At 36.1% G+C, this 24,184-nt stretch overlaps 1 protein-coding gene across 1 annotated transcript in view; it reads left to right on the plus strand.

Annotated features, from left to right (window-relative positions):
• COL21A1 (collagen type XXI alpha 1 chain) overlaps window positions 1-24,184 on the plus strand; it is a 72,743-nt gene that overhangs the window by 26,436 nt on the left and 22,123 nt on the right. Inside the window, exons 11-17 of the mRNA XM_026034311.1 lie at window positions 4,913-4,966; window positions 5,155-5,208; window positions 7,849-7,902; window positions 8,546-8,599; window positions 9,392-9,445; window positions 9,524-9,577; window positions 12,074-12,127. Coding sequence (XP_025890096.1) covers window positions 4,913-4,966; window positions 5,155-5,208; window positions 7,849-7,902; window positions 8,546-8,599; window positions 9,392-9,445; window positions 9,524-9,577; window positions 12,074-12,127 — 378 coding nt within the window. The remainder of the gene's footprint in view (window positions 1-4,912; window positions 4,967-5,154; window positions 5,209-7,848; window positions 7,903-8,545; window positions 8,600-9,391; window positions 9,446-9,523; window positions 9,578-12,073; window positions 12,128-24,184) is intronic.

Below are 24,184 nucleotides of genomic sequence, written 5' to 3' on the forward strand. Positions count from 1 at the left end.
TACTTTGTATAAAAGCCAGTCGTTTCAATGGTACTCTTGAAAGAAAAAAAAAAAAAAGAGCAGTGGTTTCACATATACATTACCTGTGGCCATTGGATGATCTATGTCGGAATTTCAGTTGATTAAAACTCCACAGCTACATTTTTCAGGAAACTTTTCACACACAGATTTGAGAATGCACTRTAAAATGGTGCTCTCTGATCTGGAAAAACAAGAACAAACCTCTTCAAGCCATACTTSATGGCCTTGTGTTTAGTAATCTTGCTGGGTTTTTTCTTGTGTGTGTGTTTTGCAGCCGTGTGGATGTTTATYGTTTGGAGCTGGGCTCGGTGAAAGCACGAGGCTGGTAGAGCTGAGCTGTGAAAGCCTTGGCCCATGTTGGCACAGCCAGTGGAAGGAGATGTAATCTAAGGGAAGAGTGAAACAGCCAAGAGAACCCAGGGCAATGAGCAACCTTACTGTTCCATAATAATGTTCATGGGTTAGCAATTGTTTGGTCAGGAGTCCTCCCCTCAAATGAATTTGGGAGGGTAAAAGCTCCATTCATTTAGCCTTTTGATCCAGTGCTGAATCCGACCATCATTTTCATGTTTTAATATACGTAGCTGTAGGGGCATCWTTGCAGAGATAGTCCTGGTACTCTTTGGAAGTAGATGTACATGAGGAGTCCTAGTACTGGCCTCCAGCCATGTAAGAGACGAAGGACAGAGGATCTTGGACTTGTCCCTTGGTGTCCTGAGGTACTAGTGGAACTGTGAACTCTAAGAAAACCCTGGAGAAATGAGGAAGGCACATGGTGTAAAGAGAGGACCAACTGGCTGTTCAGTGTGTCCAGAGGGGTAGGAATAAAATAAGAGCAGTAGACAGATATCTATGTAAAGCATGGAAAGCGGTTGGGGAGGGTTTTGGGGGGAAGAGAGGAGGAAAGAAACTTCTTGAGGGAGGAAGGAAACAAGACCTAGGGCACAGATATCAGGAGATAGACAGTTCCTCTAATAAAGACTAAAATCCTAAATTCAAGTACATTAGACACTTCCTAACATTTCTGTGGCCTTACATGACTAGTTTTATTTGCTATAGGAATATTGCCTGGGAGTATTTAGGATATACCATGACCATGCATTTGAGTTATGGATATCTGGTGAGCAACTATAAGACTTTCTCACCTAGAATATGTAACGTATTTTGTAAAAAGGTATGAAAAGGTTCTCTTCTTTTGCATTAGATAGTTGGGTTTAAAGTGTATAAGTGTTTTCCACAAGGCACTTTCACAGTTGCAGGGAGTAGGCATCTCTGTTAGGATATTTTCCTAACATGAAGTCAGAATTTTCTTTCACAGTTGAATTCCATTATGCTTAGTTACATCACCCGAAATAGTTCTGTTTACTTGCTGTTTACAGTCTTTAGATATCTTTAGACTGTTACTGTTGATCCTTGGGTATTCCTAGCAAAATTACATTTGTTTGCTTTTTCTTCCCAAGTCTTGCCCAAGCAATCCACTTGTCATCCTTCTATCGTGTGTGTGTGTTGGTGGATAGCTTTTCAGTAAGAAAGTTAGCAGAGCAACCGGCACTACCTTATCAGGACCGCCTCTTTTTATTTATTTTTTATTTTTGTTATTTTAAAATTTCTGTCACGTGATTCACCCATGAATACTGTCTGAATTTCATCCTTTAGCTATGCAGGGGTAAAGAAGATAAACTTCTGAGATTTAATTTACTATTGCAGTTTAAAGCTCTTTACTTGTCCTATGTCCCTCTTGCTCGTTTTTTTACCCTGTAGTTTCCCCTGTAGTAAATCTCAGTTTTCTAAATATGCTCCTATTTCCCTGCCTATGTCAGTGTTGCTAATTTGTCTATGCTCTTTATATAATTTGTTTTGCCTGGATAATCCTTACATCTATTTTTTTTGCCGTTATTTGTAAATTATTGTCATTTCATTCAGATATTCAAATTACTCTATATTTTGTCTCTATATTTTTTAATACCCAGCCATTTTGTGTAAAATTAAGCCTGTCAGATTCTGCTGTATATTCATGTTCTGAGGCATTATAGGTGGAATTCAGTTTAAGAAAGTTTAAGTTAAATTTCAGTTTAAGTTCATTTAGTGTTTACATGTATACACAGGTACTGGGTATCTGGTCCCTATATTAGTTAACAGATAATTATCTAATATACCCCAAAAGTGCTATGATTCAGTTGCCTAAATATAGGCAACTAGTGTCATTTTGTTTATCCTAGGGTGCCCTGTCGTGCCTCCAGCTGCTGCTTTAGACGGACAAATTCCTCCTGCAGATTTTGTGCCAGTATCTCCTAGYACTGCACAGGAGTCTGTATGTGTGAAATGCAGGCAGAAAACATAGGGAGCTGGATCCAGAACTGAGTTTCAGTTTCAGGTTTAACTATAACAATTTCATACCTTTTGTATGTTTGATGATTTCATGAGAGAAGTAAAAAAAAAAAAAAAAAACAAAAAAAAGGAAAAAGAAGCTATTTTGTGACAAATTTGATGACTTCACCTTATCAAAAAGTGAATCTACAATTCCAAACTGGAAAAATGTCAGATGAAGAAAGAACTTTCACTTCTATCCCTTTTACATAAAATATAAAATGCTGTGGCATAACTGGTAGTGGTGGGGTTTGTCATGCACGTTCTCCTGCTGAGGGCTTAGAGACGGGGGAAAGAGGACATAAGCTGACTTTACTATCAAGAAAGATAGACTTTACCTAGACTTTAGACCTTAGATTTGACCAAGACTTTAGCATATAGGTTGACTACCTGCAAAAGACTTGTTGTTTAGGATATAACTGTTTTTAAATTGAGTAATGGATAAGCATACAATGAAGGTTATTTATGGGGACAGAAGAAAGCTATGTGAATAGGTAGCAGTAAAGTAATATGCCATTCCTGACACCCATCTGACAAATGGGTTATTGTAGAAAAAGGTAATCAGCTTTTATGAAAGTGAGTTGCCAGAATTTATAAAAGGTGTTTTCAGTTTGTCAAAACAGGGTTTATCTGTCACGTCGATTCTCATGTTCTGAAATTTCAGGGAATTTCCTTTTGAATCTTCTGTGTTCCAGCTTTCCATTTCACAAGCACACTGATAATGTGTTAGACTTACTGTAAAATCATATTGAAAGACCTAGCTAGAGCTAGGTTTAGACAGTTTTGTAACCTGAAAACTCTTCTGCCATTCTCCATTCATCTGCCAAATTTTGAAATTCAGTTCATTCAGGAAATTATCCTTCTCTCTTTCTGCAAGTGCTCAGTGAGAAGGAAAAGGAAGGGAAATTGCATTTCAGAGATCTAAAATGGGAAATAAAGTTTTGTTTATATAGGCCTGTATCTTACAGGAAGTTGTACACACTTTTTGCTTTTTTTTTGGAGCAGAAATAAAAGGAGAAACATTTAAGAAAGTATTTTTGGCTTGGTGAATTGTTTCAGCTACCCAAGAGGCTTATAAGCAAGCTGGGAATGTTACTGCGTTTACAGCTAAAGCAGATTTTGCTGGAGCTGCCTTGGGCAGTAGGAGTGAAATGCCTGATAAAGGATCCATGTATGACAGAGACCTAGAATTTTGTTTACTTCTGTGCTAAACATTACCAGCTGCCCCTCCAAGCATCTGCTCAGCTGTCTTCTGGGAAGAGGGCATGGCAAATAATTTTAGCTCTATTTATTATTTCTAGTCAGGTCTGATAGAAAGAACAAGCCAGACATTTGCCGCCCTTGTAAAATGGTGCTGTTATCTCCTTGTGCTCATGTGGCAGTGGCCGTTAAACTTTGTGCTGTTTTTTTTTTTTTTAAGACTGAAAATTCATTTAAAAATGAAAGTGTTAATGCTTTCAGATCAAATAAAAATAAAATTATGGGATTCCTGAAATTACACAGTCCATTTTATGGCATTTATCAAATGAAATAAAGTTTGCATGTAGTTTGAGCTACCTGTTCAAGCTACCTGTGAGGCCAAATAGCCTCAGAATTTTATAGGATTTTTTTTCCCAGTTTTCATCTTTCTCACAGACAAAAAAATACTTCTTTGTAGCTCATTTTTGTCCATTAGAATCACATGTGTTTTGGTGGAGTTTGGCAACCCCACTTTTCTTCAATCACCTGCTCATATTAAAGTGTTCCTCTATAACATCATTAATTTTGTATAGAAAGAAATGTCTTCCTACAAACATGAGCCATGAGCACACATTTATGCAATTTACTAAAGCAGCTCGGCATGTATTTTAGGTTCTGTTAAGATTGTCTCTTTCTGACTGATTTTTAGTGAAGGGTTCCTAAAAATCTCTCCCTAACTTGCAAATTATTTCTTTTTCTAGTCCCAGAGACTTAAATTATTTTTCAATTTGAATAGCCTGTTACATACCTTTAAGTTCATAGATAAGTTCGTGGTATTCAGAATGGAATGCTTATTATTTAGAGACATTATAAAACTAGCTGCATAATGTATTAGAACATACGCTGTTTGTTAAAGCTTATTCCTGAACCTAGAAATATAAGCCTTTAAAAGCCCAGGCATTCTTTAGTTATTGTTGCGGAGACCCAAAAAAAAWAAAGTATGTGGGTCAATTTGTGCTTTTCTTACAATGGAGAATAAAACAATACATTTGTTACTTTCTCATGTAATAATTCTAAAGAATATATATTTTTTTGCTGCCTGAAAAAAACACTTTGCATAAAACACAGAGGCTGCAGATTTCAGATGCAGAGATGAAAGCTTCCGATAGCTGACATCTAAATCTGGGATAAAAGATTGTGATAGCAGCTATTGAAAACTTGGTGCCCTAAAAGGCCAATTTCTTTAATAACTAGGAGGATTGTTTTTTTTTTTTCCTCAAATAATTGTTGGGTATTTGTGAATATAACTTATGAAAAGTTACAAGTCTTCATCTCCTTTCATTAGGGATATCAAGGATCAGCTGGAAATCCAGGTATTCCAGGAACACCAGGAATTCAAGTAAGTTCCTGTTTCATTCCTTGAGTCTGGAAGTCTGAGGCAAACCCTGTGAATTCGCTCTTTATTTTCACCCTTTGTCGCTGAGAATGACACATCAGTCTCTGTGTCATATACTTAGATTTGTGGCCTCATTCCTGATTAAAATGTATTAGTACTTTAAGCTGTTCTTCATTTTTTTTCCCTTTTAGGGACCACGTGGCTTACCGGGTACCAAGGGAGAGCCAGGGAAAGATGGGGCTAAGGTAAAAACAAAAAAAAATCAGCAACAACAAAACCACGAATGTTATTCTTACCATTTTTTGGTTGGTACAATTAATAGTCTCCATGTTTCCATATGAAGCTTCTGTGAAAGCTGCTTGCTAGAAAGGTAGTAGAATTCTAAATTTAGAATACTCTTTCAATTCTACATCTGTCTGCTTTATTCAATAAAGTTTATATAGACCTTAACACTGCCAGTAACACCTTTATTGCACTGAATAATTTATATTTAGAAAGCATATCTAAATATGGTTATCGGGAAGCATGATACAGATATCTGTCAGAATAGCTACTTTCTATCTCTTTTTGACCTTATTAATGAGCATCCAGACGAGCTGTGTAACAATTTTTGGATASCATTTTTCATCAGAAAATACTGACTAATTGAAACCAGAGTGTTCTGTGGAAAAAATCTTATGGAAGACATATGTGGAAGCTCATATGTAAGTCCCTTCTGATAATCAGGATGAACTTGAATCTGGATCTCCCATACACAGTGTATAAGCTAGCCACTGGCTGTTGGCAGGTCTCTTTGACATGTGAATATCTGTGCACACTCTTCCCTCGTGCTCTCTTACACTTTTTCCCTGTGAAAAGTATGTTTAGAAAAGTTTAAAGCATGTTTTGAAACAAGTTTGTTTATTGTTTGTTCTTTGTAAAATAAACACTTGCTTTCCAACCAAATTATACTGTAGAATTTCCTTCCTCTGGTGTTCCTAAAAGCAGATCCTTAAATTCCTCCCTTTTCAGCAGAATTCTCTAATGCATGGTTAAAGCTGAAAAATGTGCTTATGTGTTCCAGTGTTTTAGGGGTCTTACATTAATCTAATTGATCAGTCAGTACGGGGACATGTTCAGAGTCAGACATGTTCAGAGAGTAAGATATCACTGATGAAAACTACTATTCTTCTGGCAGTGCAGGGATTTGACAGATAGAATATTTCCTAATGTTTAGTCCAGCCTTGTTTAAAACGTGCCAAGGAATGGGAGTTCCACCACTTTTTTAGAAAACTTCCACTGTAAAGTAGGTCTTGCCATTAGAATTTTTTTCCTGATGATTCAGCCTAAATTTTCTAAATTTTGTCCCATTACTTGTAAAGTTTCTATAGCAACTATTTTAAAACTATTTCCATTGCCAAGTGTTTCAGTCTGTCCAATAATTAAACCACCATTTGCAAACCGAATTCAGGGCTCCATTCTTCTTGCAATAAGGATCAACGGAAGCGTGACGAGTTTATAAATAAACTTTGCTGACTTTTGGAATTACATTCCATTTGTATTGGCTGTTTGCAGTACTTACTTGTTGAGAGATATGGCTCACAGCATTAGCTGACAAGCTCTCATTTCTGTGGTCATGTTTCTGTCTCCTGTGAATATGTGACAGACCTCCAAATCTACTTGGGCGTGAATGGTTTTGATAAATACTGCTGAGGGGTCTTTGGCCCCAGACTTGAAATACAAAATCTTGAGCATGACTTAATATTTGTTTTTATGTTTGAAAGACACTGAGCAAATTGAAAACTATTGCACAATAAAAAGCTAGTAGATATTAACAGAGAGAAACCGTTGTGATTGGCCAAAATTATTTAGAGTTTGGCCTTGTATCCTGGCTGAAATATATTCATATACTGAAAAAAGCAACTTATCTTGCTTTTATTGTTTCAAACCACGTAGTGCTAAGTTATAATTTAGCCTTCTGCTATAATAGCTCAAGGGAGTTTGAAGGCAAATCATCAGATAAATATCTCCAGTACCAACAGCAAAAGCTTTGGGATCCTGACACCTGACACTTGTGAGGAAAATAGAAAGACCAGTATTATACACAGAGCTATCTGTTAATTTTTAATAGCTTTTGGAAGCTTCGGAAAAGGATTGGTTTGATTTTTCGGTTTGTATTTTCCATTGCCAACTGCTCTTACGCAGTGCATGCTTTCTTCCTCTGAAATGAGAACTCATCTATCAAAGTGCCTGAAGTTGTTTAATCAAGTTATTTTGGTTCTATTTAGTTTAATTTTTTGAGAAAGTACTTAATATTGAATACATTGCTCATCCAGAGTAAGCTGGTAAGAAATTTGATAAGATCAATAAGCCTGTCATATTTTCGGGAAGAGGTGGATGCAAATACATCCTGATCCTAGGGAATTTCCCTGCTCTTGTAACATGAGGAATGGAGATGTCATAACCAAACATGACATGACCAAAAAGTCATGATAAAGCAAGAAAGTATTGATTTTTGAGACATAATGTATCAGTGGCTTGGTTAGATCCTTCCTGCTTGTATAGTTTATATGTAAAGGTAGACCATACAATCTTAATTTTGAACTTATAGTAGCCTTATGAGCAGCTAAGCAATCCAGCACTTATCCATGGAAAGGCATCTTAAAATCCTCTTTGTGAAAATAAGGCATGGCATGTTAGAGATTGCAGAATGTTAGAAGCCAAATAAGGTAATAATTACCTGAAGACCAACAAGCTCTCCTCAGTCATCTTACCAATGTTGCATTGTTGATATGCTGGCACTTACTGTCTTTCCACTATTTGTTGAACATTTGGGTTATGAATGCTATTTTAATATGTTACTGTTATTTTAGAAATAAATTTTTCAAATATACTTGCTATTTTAGGGTGACCGTGGACTTCCTGGTTTTCCTGGATTACATGGGATGCCAGCACCAAAGGTTGAAATTAAATAACTTAATTGTGCTGTGATATTCATATATCTGACCTTGCTCTATAATTTAATTAAAAAAAAGAGTGACTTTATATACCATATAATGTTAGTGTATTTTCTTTAATACATAAAATCTATATCTGTAGATAGAATTCAGTTAGAATTGAAAGGTAATACAAGATATGGGCCTTAAATATCTATCAAYAGCAGTGTAAATTGCTGGGTTTTTTTCATTTTATCTTGTTTTGTGAATATCTTGATGTATTTGTAACATTTTTTTAAATACTGCATAAAACCTTCATCACATGCAATGTATCAAAAATATTAAATGATTAATGATATAATTGTCTTGAAGCTAGCACTTGAAGCCAGCACTTAAAGAGCTAAATTTGAATTTAGGTGCCTATGTATATGAAGTGGTGGGGCATTCCAAGTGCTTTGACCTGTCTTTCATTTTGGTCTCTTCCTTTAGGAGAGGTTGGAAAATTCAGAATGTGCTTTTACTGTCTTGTGCATATTTTTATAATATGAAATGCTGCTCTTTGTCCACTTAGTTTTAGGTCTGCTATATGTTTTTTTTTAAATATTTTAATATATATTTATATGAATAGTTGTATTTTAAAATAACTTACACATATTACTTTGTTTAGGGAGAACGGGGTCCTAAGGGAGATCAAGGAGTACCAGGAATATATGGCAAAAAGGCAAGTAAAAAAGAATTTAGATAAGGAAGTGACATTATTTTATTGACATTGTTCATATTTTAGAATAGATTTTATTCATCAAGAATTTGGTTCTGCAGTCCTAACTCAAAAAAACTTAAGCTGAAGACAATGCATATATTTTTATCTAGTCATACTAGGCTTTCATGCTCATCTTATATCTTGGAAAGTTTTTCTTTCTTCCGTCAACATATCTATATAATTCTTTTTAATACAAATTGCTTGTAAATATATTTTTGATTACAAATATGCTTATGGATCCTTATGAATAAGGATTTTGTATACTTGGAATAATTATATTGAAAAAGTGTGAGCTTTTTAATATATAGCAACGTATGTGCACAGTATAAAAAAGAGGGAGAGAGAAAAATAGAAAGGGAAGGAAAGGAGAGGAATTATATGAATATAGTAATGTTAGTGTACTAGAAAAAATACATTGCTTTATATATTATGAAAAATGACACATAAAGCAGTGTATGTATGAGAGATGATATGTAGGTTGTCCAGTGTGACACTTCCATTTTACCTGTCCTTACCCTTTCTTAATTTTTTTTTTATTAGTCTAGATTTTAATGCAAGTTGAAAGAGGGTCTGTGGTCACATTTCAATTTTTTTTGGAAGATATTTACATTTATGTAATGGATAATAATTATTGTTAGACTACTTTCTAAAGAACAAAACATATCCTCCATAAACTTCCAAAACAAGGAAATAACATGTGAATTATTAACTAAGTACTCTCAACATAAACATTTGGTTTGTGTGATTTTTCAGGGTTCAAAAGGAGAGAAAGGTGATACAGGATTTCCAGGAATGCCTGGGCGTTCTGTAAGTTCTATCAAGACAGCTTGCCTTTAATTTTAGCTTATTAGKTCATCTACTGATGACTGTTGATTATTGCCACAGGGAGACCCTGGCAGAAGTGGAAAAGATGGATTACCGGGGAGTCCTGGTTTCAAGGTATGTAAATACATCCAGTGAAGACAATACATCCTAGTGCACTCAGAATAATAAACTCCATTTGAAATATCACATACATTGTATACTGAGAATGGAAATTGGAGTTTTAAACACCCAAATTCTGCTCTTTCTATGGGTATAGCAGATACCTACATGACCTTTCAAGTCAGTGGAGTCTGGAGAGCAATTCAGCTTGGATAAAGAAGACTCGTAGGGCCCAGTTGCCTACATACAGGTTTGAAGTGCCATTTGAGATGTCTTAGAGCATCAAAAGCAACCCTACACGGGCTATCAAACATGACACAAGTGCTGTGGAAAACCAGTACCTTGTGAGTGTGAGTAGAGGCCAACCTTGGTATCTCAAATATGAGCAAATGTCTGTATGTGGGCAGTGAATTGAGCTCCTGGTTTAGAAAATGAACCAAGGATCTACAGACTGTCTTGGCTAGATTACTGTAGGCTGTTATGGGAGCCTGAGCACCTACATCTCACCTAAATGTCTTTATTTGAAATGGATCCTGGTCATTTTTCATATTATATTTGTGTATCTATGTGTGTGTATGCACATAGCTCTGCTAAGTGGGAGGAGAAATTCCTTCTCTGGTACTTATGGAAGAGGAGAAAGAAATAGATCTATGATAGTAATATGATAGTAATAATATGCTAATAATAATAACAACAATATAATATTAGTTATAATCATATTATTATATGGGATATATTAGATGCTTTTCTTATTACGATAATGACAGTATTAACTGTCAGTGGTGGAGTATTACATTGATAAAGCATGAATTTGGAGGATATGTTAAACTATTTTTTATCCTTTTAAACCATATTGAGTTATTTATGTAGTCTGTTGGCTGAATGAGTCCATCTATATTCAAACTTAAAGATTTTTCTCTTGGCTATTTTAYGTAATTTAAATACAGTAGTACAAAACAGTGCCACACTCATTAGTTTTCATTCATTTTGGAATATAATAGTTAACAGAAGCTGTATTCTCCATTCAAATCTTTTGTCAGCTTGACTTTAACATCTGTTTGCTATAAAATATTGCTGGGTCTGTTGTAACCAAATTCAAAGCACTAACTAACAGACTATCTTTGAAGGAAATTTCTGCTGGAGCTTTCCTGTTCTCTTATAGTATTTGTTCTGAGAAAGAAGGTGGGAAAAAAAGTGTGGCTTCAAACCCAGTTGCTACCCATTGTGGCTTCAAGACCAGTTTGTTAATTTTAAGTGAATTATTTCCAGTATTTCCAGTTCATTATATGTATTAATTCATCTGTTCATTTTTTTTTTWWKKWWYYYMWYYYYKGRAWTWWTTTYCMWTWWTTTTTTTTTTTTTTTTGTCAGCCTGTATATTTTGAATAAGGACATAATGATTTGTTCATGTCTGGTGTTGAAGTGTTTTGAAGCAGTTTTCAAACTATTAGTTGTACTATCTCTTAGAACAATAGACTACATGATGTCATTGGTCACATCTATTTTTTATTAAAAAAATAAGCAAACAAACAGAAAAACACTACGAACTGCCCCTGAAGAATGGTAGTACAGCATGGCTTCTGTTTCTAAAATAAGGTGGCSTCATTCACATGTACTTTAGAGCCCAATGCCCGACTTACTTAGGCTGTCCATCAAGTGTCCTATGCCTGGACATTTCTTGGAAGGGGCAAGCTGGCATGAGGAAAACCATGTATATAAAACACTCAGCATTAAGCAGAAGTGGATGATCATAGACCAGTACCAAAGCGCTCTCTGATTAGTTTGCTATTTAACCACGAATTTCTGGTATTTTTCTGGTAATGATGATTTTAAACTAGTTTAAGAGTTTGGACTACCTAGATAGTTGGGAATAATCTATGTTATGAACAGATTTGTCAAAACTTTGGCTAAACCTTATTTAAAGCATAAAGACTTCGAGCAGTAATCTTTATGTCTGAAAACCAAATCTCTGGGCTTGATTTTAAGAATTACGCAGATTTTTTTCCTCTCTTGATTGAACAAAATGCCAATATTTTCAGTGGCCAAAGTATTCTTAGTCCTTTTATAATCATTTTGTTCCCATTTTTTGTTACWTCAAAGAGTAAAGTTTGATTCATTTCCCAGCAGAATTAAAATCTATTATTTTCCATGCACACTTGCCACACTTTTTTAATATTGTCATTTTATTATTGTCATTTGCCATTCAACCAATTATTGCCTTTCAGCTCTTCTCAGATTTCAAAAGAAAATGATCTTTGATCTCTTTCTGCAAATGGTTTAACAGCTTTGGTTGGACACTTTATGAGAGAATTTTCATTTGACAAAACTGTATTCCAAGATATTTTCAAGAGATTTTTGAAGAAGCCATTAGCCTGTGTATTTGTTCTACATTTGTTCTACATTTTACTAGATTATTATTTTAAAATAAAAATTTACTACTTGAATTCTATTTTTTTCATGGAAAGCTTTTTTTTTTTAAATAACATATTAACAGTATTTTTCATTTTGAAGGGAGAAGTTGGACAGCCTGGGTCTCCAGGCCTAGAAGGACATCGAGGAGAACCTGTAAGTGATTAAATTGCTGACATATCCTTACATAGTRTTTTGTTGTTAATGGATGCTGCATTCATATTTCACCCGTTCTGATTTTGAATTGGTTGCTGTGCTTTTATTTCCCRTTATTCATCTTCAAATTTTCATTTAGTAAAGGAATGCAACAAGTGTTTGAAGTCGAAGGGTGCCTTTTAAGATACGATTTGCAAATATATTCCTGTTACACACCACTTTTCATATATAGTATAAAATTATCCTGCTGTTGCCTTCTTATGGGTATTCTTAATTCTCCTTTCTGCAATATGGGATATATCCTTTTACTCCCTTGCTAAGGGTTGTTTTCTTCACAGAATACCATCCCCTTTTCCCTTTTSCCCAGGTTCTTTGGTCATTTGCTTCCTTGCATCTTCTCACACTCTTCATGGTGTCTTGGTCTTTGGTTTCAMCAGGTGAAAATGCTGCTGGCCTTTTTGTTTTGCTTGTTTCCCAAGGCATTATGTGCTCAGATAGCTCTACAGGGCAGCTCCTTTAACGTCTTCTTTGTGTGTAGTAGCTAGGCTGTGTCCTCATTTCCAGCTGTTCTTTCAGGCCACTAGGCTTTGCTTTAGGCAGCAGAGCCAAGATATCTGTAGAAACAGCTGAAATCTTGGAGCACTGAGAAGGAGCCAGCTGTCTGCAAACCACCAGTAACCTTCTGTAGACCACGAGTGGTAAATGGAGCTCAGCTCAGCTGGTGAATCGCTGCCTTCCACATGACTTGCATTTCTAACCGTAAGATGAGAAGATGCATTCAGGAACTTCTGGAGTACTGAGTGTGACACCTTGTGAAAGGCAAGGTGTATTATCTGGTCCTGAAACGTGGTGGAGTGTTCTGCTGGCTCGGAGATGGAAATAGCAATCCAAACTAAAGTATGCTCACGCTCTTTCCTTTAGATTATTTATTTAATCACCAAACCCTCCTAAGAACACTATGAATACACTGCAAAATACTGGGCAATTATTCCTAAGAGGCTTCCTTCCCACTCGACTGGCTTAAATGAAGAATACACATAATTCCTCACTTGGCTTTGCTTCGTCTTTTTAAGCCCCAAAGAACCATGTGACTTGCTAAGATCTATTAACCTTTTACACTCATCATAAAATCTTCACATGTAATAAAAACTGAAAACAAATGTTAACTAAAAGCAATAAAATGTAAGTGAAGGTTTTATAATATACTTTTTTTACAAATTTAAGACAGTAGCAAGACACATATTTTTCAACATAGTCTAATTATGTCCCTTTTCATTAAAAATGCTAATTAATCATTGTAAACTTAAAAAAAAATAAATAGAAGGCATTTATAAGCTTGAATATGCTGAATATTTAATCCTTCAACAGCACAGTTTTGATGAAGTCTGAGTTTTATCTAAAGAGCTATGTTTTGATTTAAGATTAATAATAATGTTTAATAATACAGTTTAAACAAAAATGTAAATGATTATTTTTATTGCATACTTCTTTTTTGAAGAAAAACAAAGTGGCAGATTTAAAATGTTCAAATCACTATGGGTTCTTATAATCATAAAATAACATAGGTAAAGGCTTTCAATGGGTRAAAATTTACATCATATTTACATGATACTAAGTGTGCAAGGCAGACTGCACTGCAGATGCTTCATCTGTGGTTGGTGGGGTTTCTTTAGAAGAGTGCAAGGTCTGCAGGAGCTGTGGGACGCCGGTTGTGCCGGATGCTGTGTGGCCGTGCTGGCGTGGCCCCACACCACGTGTGCAACGTGGGCACCATCTGCCTGAAGCAGGAGCAGGGACATCTGTGTGCAGCCGTGCTCGGGCCGTGGGAAAAGCTTCCTCAGCTGGAGCCGCTGGGATTGGCAGCCCAAGGAGGGGCCCATTGGCCTCCGTGCCATGGGACATGGGCCGGTACGGAAAGAAGTGTGTAATGGGCTGGCAAGTCAAAGGGAAACATCTCTAGCAGAGCTGAGAAGTGTTTCCTTCTCCTGCAGCTGGGACCGTGCAGGATGCCTGGTGCCACTTGTGGCCCTGTTGTTCCTCCGTGTCTATGATGGGGAATGAGTCAGCACTTCCTTCTTCCCATCTTCTGGCACCATGTCTCACTTGGATATTCACCGTGGTATTCTCCTGTGGGGTGGGAGAGAGGGTCTCACCTCTGATCTGCCTCACCCCTTATAGCCACACGGGCTGTGTAAGCTGGATGCAAACCTGGGGTGATGCTGTTGGACCAGCTGCTGTTAGACATGGGTCTCCTCAATGAGTTGCATGGATGCTTCTGCCCACACAAACATACATGCAAACAGTCCTGCTTCCCTTCAGCCACGTGAGTGTTAGGCATAGCCGAATTCTTCTAGTTGGCCTTTTTAAAAATAGCCATCTTAGTATCTTTCTGTAGCAACTAATGGAGCAGCCTGGTTGCAAAATGAATGCACCCTGAGACAATAATTAAGAGACAATTGTCCAGGATGTGACATGTGGGCCAGCTGATCTCGCATTGCCTTGGGCCTCCGAGCTTAGTTATTCTGCACGACATACTTTCTGGTATACTACTACTCTTATTAATCACCAAATTTATGAGCAGGATAAAGTAGATTGTAAAGCTAAGTAAGTAATTCCAAATGATGTGGTTGTTTTCCCTCAATAGTACCAGCTGGAACTGCAGTTAGGCAGACCATCCTCTTTTCCTGCCCGCTTTAGGTCAGAAAAACATTTGACAGCATGGAGAGAATAATTGACTTTGCATTTAGGCAAGCTAGTAATCAGGCTTAGTTTGCCAATGACAAAAATGGGCCATGCTCCAAGTGCAGTCATATTGTCACTTCAGTTATAGATTGCTCACTGTATGTCTTTCTAAAGACTAAAAAAAACCTAAAGTTTGGGTAAATAATAAATTTTTRGAGCTTTCATAATGCAAATAACAGTCTTATTAGAAAAAGGCCAGCTATCAAATGTATATAAAAAAAAAGAAAAAAAAAGTCAAAATRTATTTGGGCTTAATTTCAGCCTCATTCTTCTTTTTCATGTAGGTAATGAGTCTTGTCAGAGCTTGATTTCAGTGGCAGCAGAGTTATATGACTCTGCTCCTTATATTTGCTGTTCTACCAAAGGGAGCTCTGAGCCGAGTGCTTTTGGTGCCATTGGCATGAGATCCATAGCCCTCTCTGGTGCCTTGTCTATACCGTGCTGCCACAGTAGGTCTGAGTAGATCTGAGCATTGTCAACTGTCAAAGTTTACCCTTCAAAAATCTTTTTTTTTTTTTTTTTTTTTTTTTTTTTTTTTAAGAAATACAGCTGCAAACACTTAAAAAGTGGTAGAGTTTGCACTTTGTTTTTAGGTCACATCACAGGGCCTCATACGTGGCCTCTTGTTTGTGGCAGTGACAACTGGATAAATCAGCTCGCAGCTTCAGACCTGGCTCCTGCTATTACACCTATCCCCCTCACTTGAGGAAATTCTGAAAAATAATAATCTGCAACAACTTACCTGCCTAAACAAGTTTTCTTTCACTTCAGTTGCATTCTACATTCTAATGAATAAACCTGGATGGAAACCTGGAATAAACCTAACACTATACTGCATCTCAGAGGAAATATGAAAAGAATTCTGTGTAGAGAATAATACTTTTTGTGAGATATTGACTATATATTAACTACACAGATTAGTAACTGCAGCAATAGACAGCAGTTTTAGAGGTATACTAGGCCTTCAGAAATAAAGGTATTATTTAATTTGTCTCTTTTACGATAGTTCTAGTTCTGTGCTTTTAATGATCATAGTCACCAAAATTATTTGCTGAGTTTTTTCAGACACAGTCTATATTTGAGACATATATACATATATACTTAAGACATCATGTGTGATTACTTTGTTAGTCCTGTCTTTCTCATTGAAAAATAAAAGAAGGAGCATTAGTTAGTTTATATTTCAATGATTATTCACTCGGCTTTAATGCTGATTGAAAAGAATGATGATGAGGTAAGTGGAAGTGAAATATTAACAGTGCACATATGCACATACCTGCTTTTCAGTGATCACTGTGATATCCTTTTCTTGATAAGATAATATGTCCTTTTTTACCAGTTTTCACTGACTGTTAAGATGCCATTTATTCAACACTTGTATTTAATTTCTGGTCATATAATTGTGAAATACTTCTGACCTTGCAGTTGAAAACAAATGTGAAGACTTTAGAGTATGTATATATGCAGCAGGCCTTGTGCCAAAAATCTTTTATCTGAAAATGTAACTTAGCTTATTCTAATATAGTCTGATTATTTATGAACTTCTATTTCTATGAAGTAGTGTCTGCTTTCAAAGTAATGCATTAAGAAGAAATGACTTCTAGGAAATCCTTAAGAAAGAAGTGATCCACTTGCACGGGAGACTCAGCAAACTGGTTGGTTTCAGTCAGTCAACTTTTAGCTTCAAGTTTAATTTCCAAGCCTTTCAACTCATCTGAGATGTTTCAGGAGCAGCTGCAGATCTCTGAATGTCAGTGAGCTACTCCTCAAAGGTGTCAGCATCACAGTCAGGAGGGAAACAACAAGGACTAGTATTTTCCCCGTGGATCCTACCCTAAACTGGGAGAGCTATGATGACTTTCTGATTTCTGGAGCTACTATAACACATGTTGTTAGTTTTTGTTACCGATTGAGAAATGGGTGATGACAGCTTTGACACATGATAATTTCAATAATCTTTCTTTAATTACGTAGTGATGGCTGTAAGCTTCACTACATTTTTTTAGACTAAATGCAGATGTTTCCCCTCAGTTATTACTTTTAAGCTCACTGTAGCTGTATGTGTATTTTTAAAATAATTAACTTGCAATATAGCTCATCTTCACTATTCTGTCTGACAAGCTATTTTAATTAAATTAATTCCGTACTACCTTGTCTGCAGAGTTAATTGCTTTGTAGAAGACAAATTTGAGACTGTAAAGAAACAGGTGATTGAAGAACTCTGGGACTTCAGGCAGATTAGTCTCAACGACTCTATTTTTCCCAGTTGACAAAAATTATGTAAAACATGACAGCATAGTTGCTGATCCAAAGTCTTTTGAAGTCTGGGGAAAGAGTCCCAATAAATTTAGTCTGGACAGGGGCCAGAAATGCTGTAACAGACTTGGACATACTGACCTAATGCAACTTGGAAAATAATTCTTTTCAGAGTTATAAGGTCAAACAGTTCTCTCCCATTGAATCCTCACTTTGTCTCTCCATCATGATTTCTGATTTTTAAATATATATCTTCATAGAGCATGCAACTAGATTATTTATATTCATATTCTGTAGTTATACATGGTATGTTTATTTTTATTTTGCTTGCAGAGACTTAGGATCTCTTATTTTCTGAAAGTTAACAGTTAGTAACTTTTCAAATCAGGTAATTTAATCTGGAAAATCAAGAGGAAAAACGGTTGCATACCCTACTGATATTTATTAAAGACTGTTTTACAAATGCAATGTTCACAATGCAGAGGCAATTTCTAAAATACTTGAAAGGGACTTCCAAAGAGCTGTTGTAAGCCTATTATGGACACGAATGGCATATACTATAAATAGCTACAAGCAGTACTTAGAGTGGTCTGTTTTATGCTTGTACGCTGTAGTGACCTTTCTTTGGATATGTTAGTGCTTTTCTTGTTAATTCATGTCCTGTAGGACATTACATACCCACATTCCTCCTCCACTGCAGCTGGTTTGTAAGCGTAGTGATAGATCCAAGCATAACCAAGTGTGTTGCACCAATTTAAAATCTCTCTATTGACATGCGGAGTTCTATTGCAGTGAGTAAATGTTAGGCAGTTGCTAAAATGTCCCTTATATCATTTTATAAATTTTAAAAAAATGTTAAAATGGACTGCTTTTGCATTCTGAAGAAAGCTGGTCTTGAAATAAACAATGTTTATAAATGTTTAAAAAGTTTTTAAACATTTTTGTTAAAGTATGCAGTATGTATATGCTCACCCAAACATATAGGTAGTGCTTATTTATTTATACTCCATTAGTGATTCCAATGACCTAGTCCTGTTTGTACATAAAAATTAAAAGATCGTAAGAAGAATGAAGTTTGTTCCATGCATTAAAAAAATTTTTGGAGTGTTTTTTGGAAAATTACTCAGTTCATTCTTTTTGATCCAGTTGATGTCAATAATTATAGGTACATGATTCCTGAACCGGCTTGGTAATTTCATCCATGAAAGGTTGTTCTGAAGCAGGAGATGCTCAAAGGAAGTGTTTGAATTGCTGTTTGCAATGTTGTGTATTGCGCTGTTGTCTTCCTCTTTAATACCAAGAAAGATGGCATTTATACTTCCAGCAAGCAATATTCCATGTGCCGATTGATCTTGTAAAAGCAACATCTGTACTATATTTTCACCTTACAATTTTGTTGCTAACGCGTAGTTTTTGTAGAAGTTGAGGTTTCAAAGAAACTACAGGAAATTATCAAATCATCCAGTGATTTAGATAACATTTGGAAATGGCATATTTAACAATTTTTCTCTACCATAGTCTTTTKTGCATCTCCTTTTAACCAGGTATGTGGTATGACAAAATATTTAAAGTCATTAAAGCAACGTTTTTGCAGTTCTTTGAGAAAGAAAGGAAAAAAAAAGAGCTATTTTATAAAGAAAGAAATTGTCAATCAGCAGAGCAAAACATCCCAAAGTAAAACTTGTGACTGAGAAATTATGATGCCTTTTTTTTTCCCCGTCTTTGTATTTAAATATTTTACAGCAATCCTAATTTTGTTGTCTAGGTATTTATCTGTAYCAAGTATCCACTCTCACTTATTTCATAGGCAGGATGTGAAATACCTCAGGTTTTAACATATGATGATAGGATAAAAATATTTTAGTAACAATAAGCAATAACCATGTATTCTTAKAATCACATTTTATGCAAAAATACAATACGGAACATTTATAATCCTATAAAGTAAGTTACAAATGACATTAACGAAATGCTTTTACCTATAATGCAAAGCAGGTGTCTTCATCACTTTTACCCAGCAACTGTGTTCAATCACTGCTACAAATTTCAGGAAGAAAGTGTCATGTACGTTAGACTGTAAATTGTAAAAATATGTAGCTATTGTAAGCAGCAAGTCATTGTACRCTGTTCTCCCTGAGGTCTTTCATCTTTGCCAGTAGTCAGAAGATGAATTACATAGGAGATCAAGACAGGCCTGTATTTTTCAACATTGTTTCAAAATATTGAAATGTTTTCTGAAAAGGTTCTCCTTGTTCCTTCACTCAGAATCAATAGGATTGCACTGGTCTTGTGCACTGTACTGAATTAGGGAAATGTCTGTTGTCCAAGATAAATGATTACATGCTATGTAGTGAAGTTAATTAATGAAGAACTGCGGTATCTGTGATTCTAACAAATTCCCCAGAAAGTGAAAATTGCCTTTGTATTGCATTTACTCCATCTTCTTGCTATTGAAGTCAGTGGAAACAAAGTTGTGCAGTGGAAAAATGGTGATAATAATTTTTTTGAAATCATTTTTTCAACATTATTTGAGGGAAAAAAGTACAGTCCCTGTCCTCAAGGAACTTAAAATCCCAAATCAAGATGCTGTTGCTTTCCTCTGTCTTGTGTTTCCACCTTTTCTTTGGTGTTTATCTCCCTTTACTCCTTTCAGTCTGGCTGCTGTTAGCACTAGAGCTCTTTTCTTTGCAGCTSTAGCACTTGGAATAATCATCCTGCCTTTCTTCTGGGATTTACAACTGGGAACAACTTTATTTTTGCTGTAAAAAAGTATTTACTGTAAAAAATATTGAACTAGCAAATATAGGGAAATTTGGTGTGACAGTGTTCTCATTTTTGCAATTTTTCCATGTCAAAATTCCAGTAAACTGAAGCTATGGAAATCTGAGTCTGAGTAAAGGGTAGCTTTTCATCCACAGTTTAACAAAAACCTAAGCAATCTTTCATCAATGTGAGTTTGAATTCATTTGTAAGGTTTAGTTAAAAACTTCTGGCAAGATTAAAATATTTCAATCGTCAAAGGCCTCTTTTCCACAAACTACAAAAACCTGCTAAAAATACTTCATTTGTACCATATGTTATTGCCTTGGAAAGCTTCATTGATACATATGTTATAGCCAACTTTTCTTTTCAGATATATTTGCGCTTAACTATTGTTCTGAAAAGATGACATTTCACAAATGAAATGGTGGTGTGGGCTAATGAAGCACAGGATATGCAGTAGGTATGGGCATACTCTTCTTAGGACACGCTGGGGGAAAACAAAAAAGTCTATTTAATTTACATCTCTTACTCGTGTTGAACCAATAAAACGTCAGGTCCGATGTGAGCACTCATACTACGTGATCAGCCAAAACCAAGTTATTTGGTCCCATAAGACCAAGAATAAGTCCAAGAATGATGTAATGTAGTACAGCAATATAAAACCATTTAAGAAATAATCTCTCGCTGCACAACTTTATTTTTGCTTTAGTGATTACTCCTTGTGATTTTTCTTGGTGATTACCATGTGAGTCAAGGTATGATTTTTGCTTCTCGTCATCTAGAAGGATTTGAACTCTCGGGTCAAGTTTCACTGTCTACAACCTGAACACTGGTAGGAACTGATTAGCAGAGTCAAACTGCAGGAATTATCACAGAAATCTTTCTCTGGCAGTGGGTAGGGCAATAGAGAATTTTTTTTCTGCATATTGACTGCCAGTTTCTGTTGGCCAAAAGTGCATGCTGGATTATCCTGTTTAATAGCCACCAATCAGACAATTCTCTAGTAATTTTACAGTGTTTTTTGGAAATCATTTTTATCATTTCCTTTTGTGATTGTGTCCATCCTGTGACAAGAAGTTTCACTGTATGCACCATGTGGAAAAAAAGAGATGATTCATTTTTCAGCAAACAGCCTGTTCCCTGCTGACTTCATKAGGGGACCCTTTACAACCAATTCCCCATGGATTACATTATGGGGATGGGAGGTGCCCAAAATTGCCTTCTTCCACATGGAGAACTGCAATTCCTGTCTTGTAGAACTGAGAGCTGTGGATGCTGCATCCAGGTGCTTAAATATCCGTGTGTGCACACATGGCACACGGGTGAGGGCTCAGCTGCTTGGAGAGAAGGGAGGTTGTTGGCTCACTCAGTCCTCAGGTCTGGGGCTCAGCCTTTGGTCTCAGAGTGGACACCCTGGTTTCACCGGTGGGGTTGGGACCGGTGGGGTTGGGACCGGTGGGGTTGGGACCTGCCTGGTCAGGTGCGGATCTAGAACAATTTGACAAGACATCAGTTCCACCCTATGGCAAAATGTGCATCCCAACTATACAGTTTTCCAAGTCTCGTGTTGCTGGCAATGCAACAGTAGCCATGGTGTTCCACATTTAAAATATTAGCAATTTTTATTTTTAATAATCAATTTGCCAAAGAAAGTGCTTGAAACCTTGCTTTTGTAACTGTGAAGCTATTCCGTATGCTTTCCCTCTTCCTACATTTTTTTAAAAGCTATTAATCCGATGAATATGTGTTAGGTCTGTGGGAATGCTTCTGAAAAAAAAAGGCTGTTGTATTTTTATCCAAAATGTCACTTGTACTTATTTTTTTTTTTTTTCCCATGCTGGTAGTAGATCTCTCATGTAGCATCAGTACTGTTTGTTCAAGTAAAGAATGCATAAACAGGCATACGTTTCAGGCACTTAAATGTGCTTAAAGAGATTATGGGAATGGCTGGATAGATAGTTGTATTTTGTGAATCTTGTTGTATTGATGTAATTTGTGTAATGTCTRTTAGTGTCCTCCCAGAATGAGATTTTTATGCAGATTCTTCAGAGGGGAAGGAGCAACGTAGCTGAAAAACTAAACTGCAGTGTCATTGAGGGAACTCATATAAAGTAGAAAAGTCATCTTTTTAGCAGCAATCTGGCCTTTCATTTGTTTTAAGCCTAGTACTGTGGCTGACTCTGAATAACAGTAATACTGTTGAAAATAGAAAAGGGTCAAATTAGCAGGTTTTGGGCAACCTTCCTGGGAAGCCTGTGAACTTTATAGGCTGAGCTTGTGGGCTCCACCTTCCAGGTGTCCCTGCTGGAGCAGGGAGCTGGACTGGATGGTCCTAGAGGATGGTCTAGAGGTCCTTTCCAACCTCAACCATTGTGTGATTCTGTGTGACCCAGTTTTCCTTGTGAAAATGGGCAACCGACTGGAATGTGTCCCTCTCCTAACAAAAGTCTCTGAACACTGTTAATGGATCGGTGTATGAAAATGAGTATAATTTAAATGAGTCACTAAGAAGGAACTTTGTAGAACATTCTCATTAAAATAAACCGTGAAAGCAGATACYGTCTTTCATCATAAAATAACCTCTAAAATCACAACCCTTTTGAATTGTGAAAGCTGATATTATTTTAGGCATTTTTGTGTTGATGCTGAAAGAAGAATGGATGGTTTGAAAATCTATCCTGTAGTGATTTGTCCTAGACCTTATTTGTCAGATGTCTGGCACGTTACAAAATAAGTCCAGATGTGCTGTATTCAGTGAGAGCTGGTTTAAGGCAGTATGCTGAAAGGGTACGGTTTTGTATACCTGCCATAAGAAAATAAAATCCTTGAAGAGAATTATGCTAATACTGCCTCAGTCTCCTTGGGGAGCTGTTTGCAAAACAGCTTGCTCATAGCAGAAAAGCTTTTGGAAACTTGTATATGATTTTTTTGTCTTCCAAAGATAGAGTTTTATGATAATTAATTTGTTAGGTCTAGTCTAGAAATTTCCACTTGTTCTGTGAGGGCTAGTATGCTAGTACCAAAGAATAAAGCACTATCAGATACTGAAAAGACTGGGGATATTAAATGAAGTAGCAGAAAATAAAGAACTTAATAGACCAACAAATATCCATTTGGGGAATAAAATATTTTTTATTTTGTTTTGTTCCAGAAGAACTCTTTATGCATGGTTTCTTCTACTGTTCATGAACATAAAGTTAAGCGTAGGAGGAAATATAAATAATTTATAATCCTGACTGAAAAAAATGGGGAAGAAATATTAAGAAATGTATCTTGTGCCTTAGATAAAAATGCTTACATCTAGTTGGTTTGAAAATATAAGGCTTCAGGCAACCTCCTTAATGGATTTATTTTAAAAAAGCATGGAAAAAAACCCAGCTGTTTAACATCATCCAAAAACAAAAATAGACAATGTTATTAGTGAAAGTTACAGAAAGATTTTCCAGAAACTGTGAAACCATGTTCCCTTTACAGTTAAATCCATAATATTTGCCACGTATTATCAAAGAATGGAAGATTTATTTAAGTTGTGTAAGTTGGGATAAAACCCCATGTTTATAACAAGTTCTATGTGTCTTGGTTTCCATGACATTCAGGTGTCACTTTAGGTCCCTAGAGTGGGTGCCTGCGGGATTGAGGTAGATGCCAGACTGGAAGGTGTAAGGCGGAAAGAGATGGTTGAACTGGAAAGGAGGGCAAGTAAAGGACAGGTAGGACAGGGGTGTCTAAATAATGCAGTAACGTCCCGTAGCTGATGGATCATGTAGTTCCCAGACACAACCTCAACTCGGGAAGCTTGGAAGGCATTTGAAGGAAATGAAATAATTGAGGGAGTTAATAGAAGAAGTCGGACTGATGTCCCTGGAAAAGCTAAGGAGCTAGTCAGGCTTGTAATAAACATAATTAAAAAAAAATAAAAGGTGAATAAACATTATATGAAATTTGTAGAAGACCAAATTGATTGATTATGGGGAGTAATATAGTCTAACTCATGTATAATGACAGAAATTTGGGTTTTGACTATTTTTTAGGCTATTCTGGTTGCAAATTAAATGCTGAGTCTTATTGGTATTATAGCTGAATATATGATAAACATGAACCATTTAAAATAAGCTTTCTGAACAGAGGAAGAAAAGAGAATCTAGAACTGCCACCTCCTTTTTTATTTCATATGAACCAAATGTTGTCTGAAAGTTTTGCAAGGGACATCCCCAAAGGCATTTTTTTTTTCCTGGACCAGTGAATCATGAATTATTCCATAGCATTTATTCTGTTACTCCCAGTGGGTGGCAATTT

This window comes from Nothoprocta perdicaria, unplaced genomic scaffold (genome assembly GCF_003342845.1).
Source record: "Nothoprocta perdicaria isolate Ctin4 unplaced genomic scaffold, notPer1 scaffold_141, whole genome shotgun sequence".
NCBI classification, from domain to species: domain Eukaryota; kingdom Metazoa; phylum Chordata; class Aves; order Tinamiformes; family Tinamidae; genus Nothoprocta; species Nothoprocta perdicaria.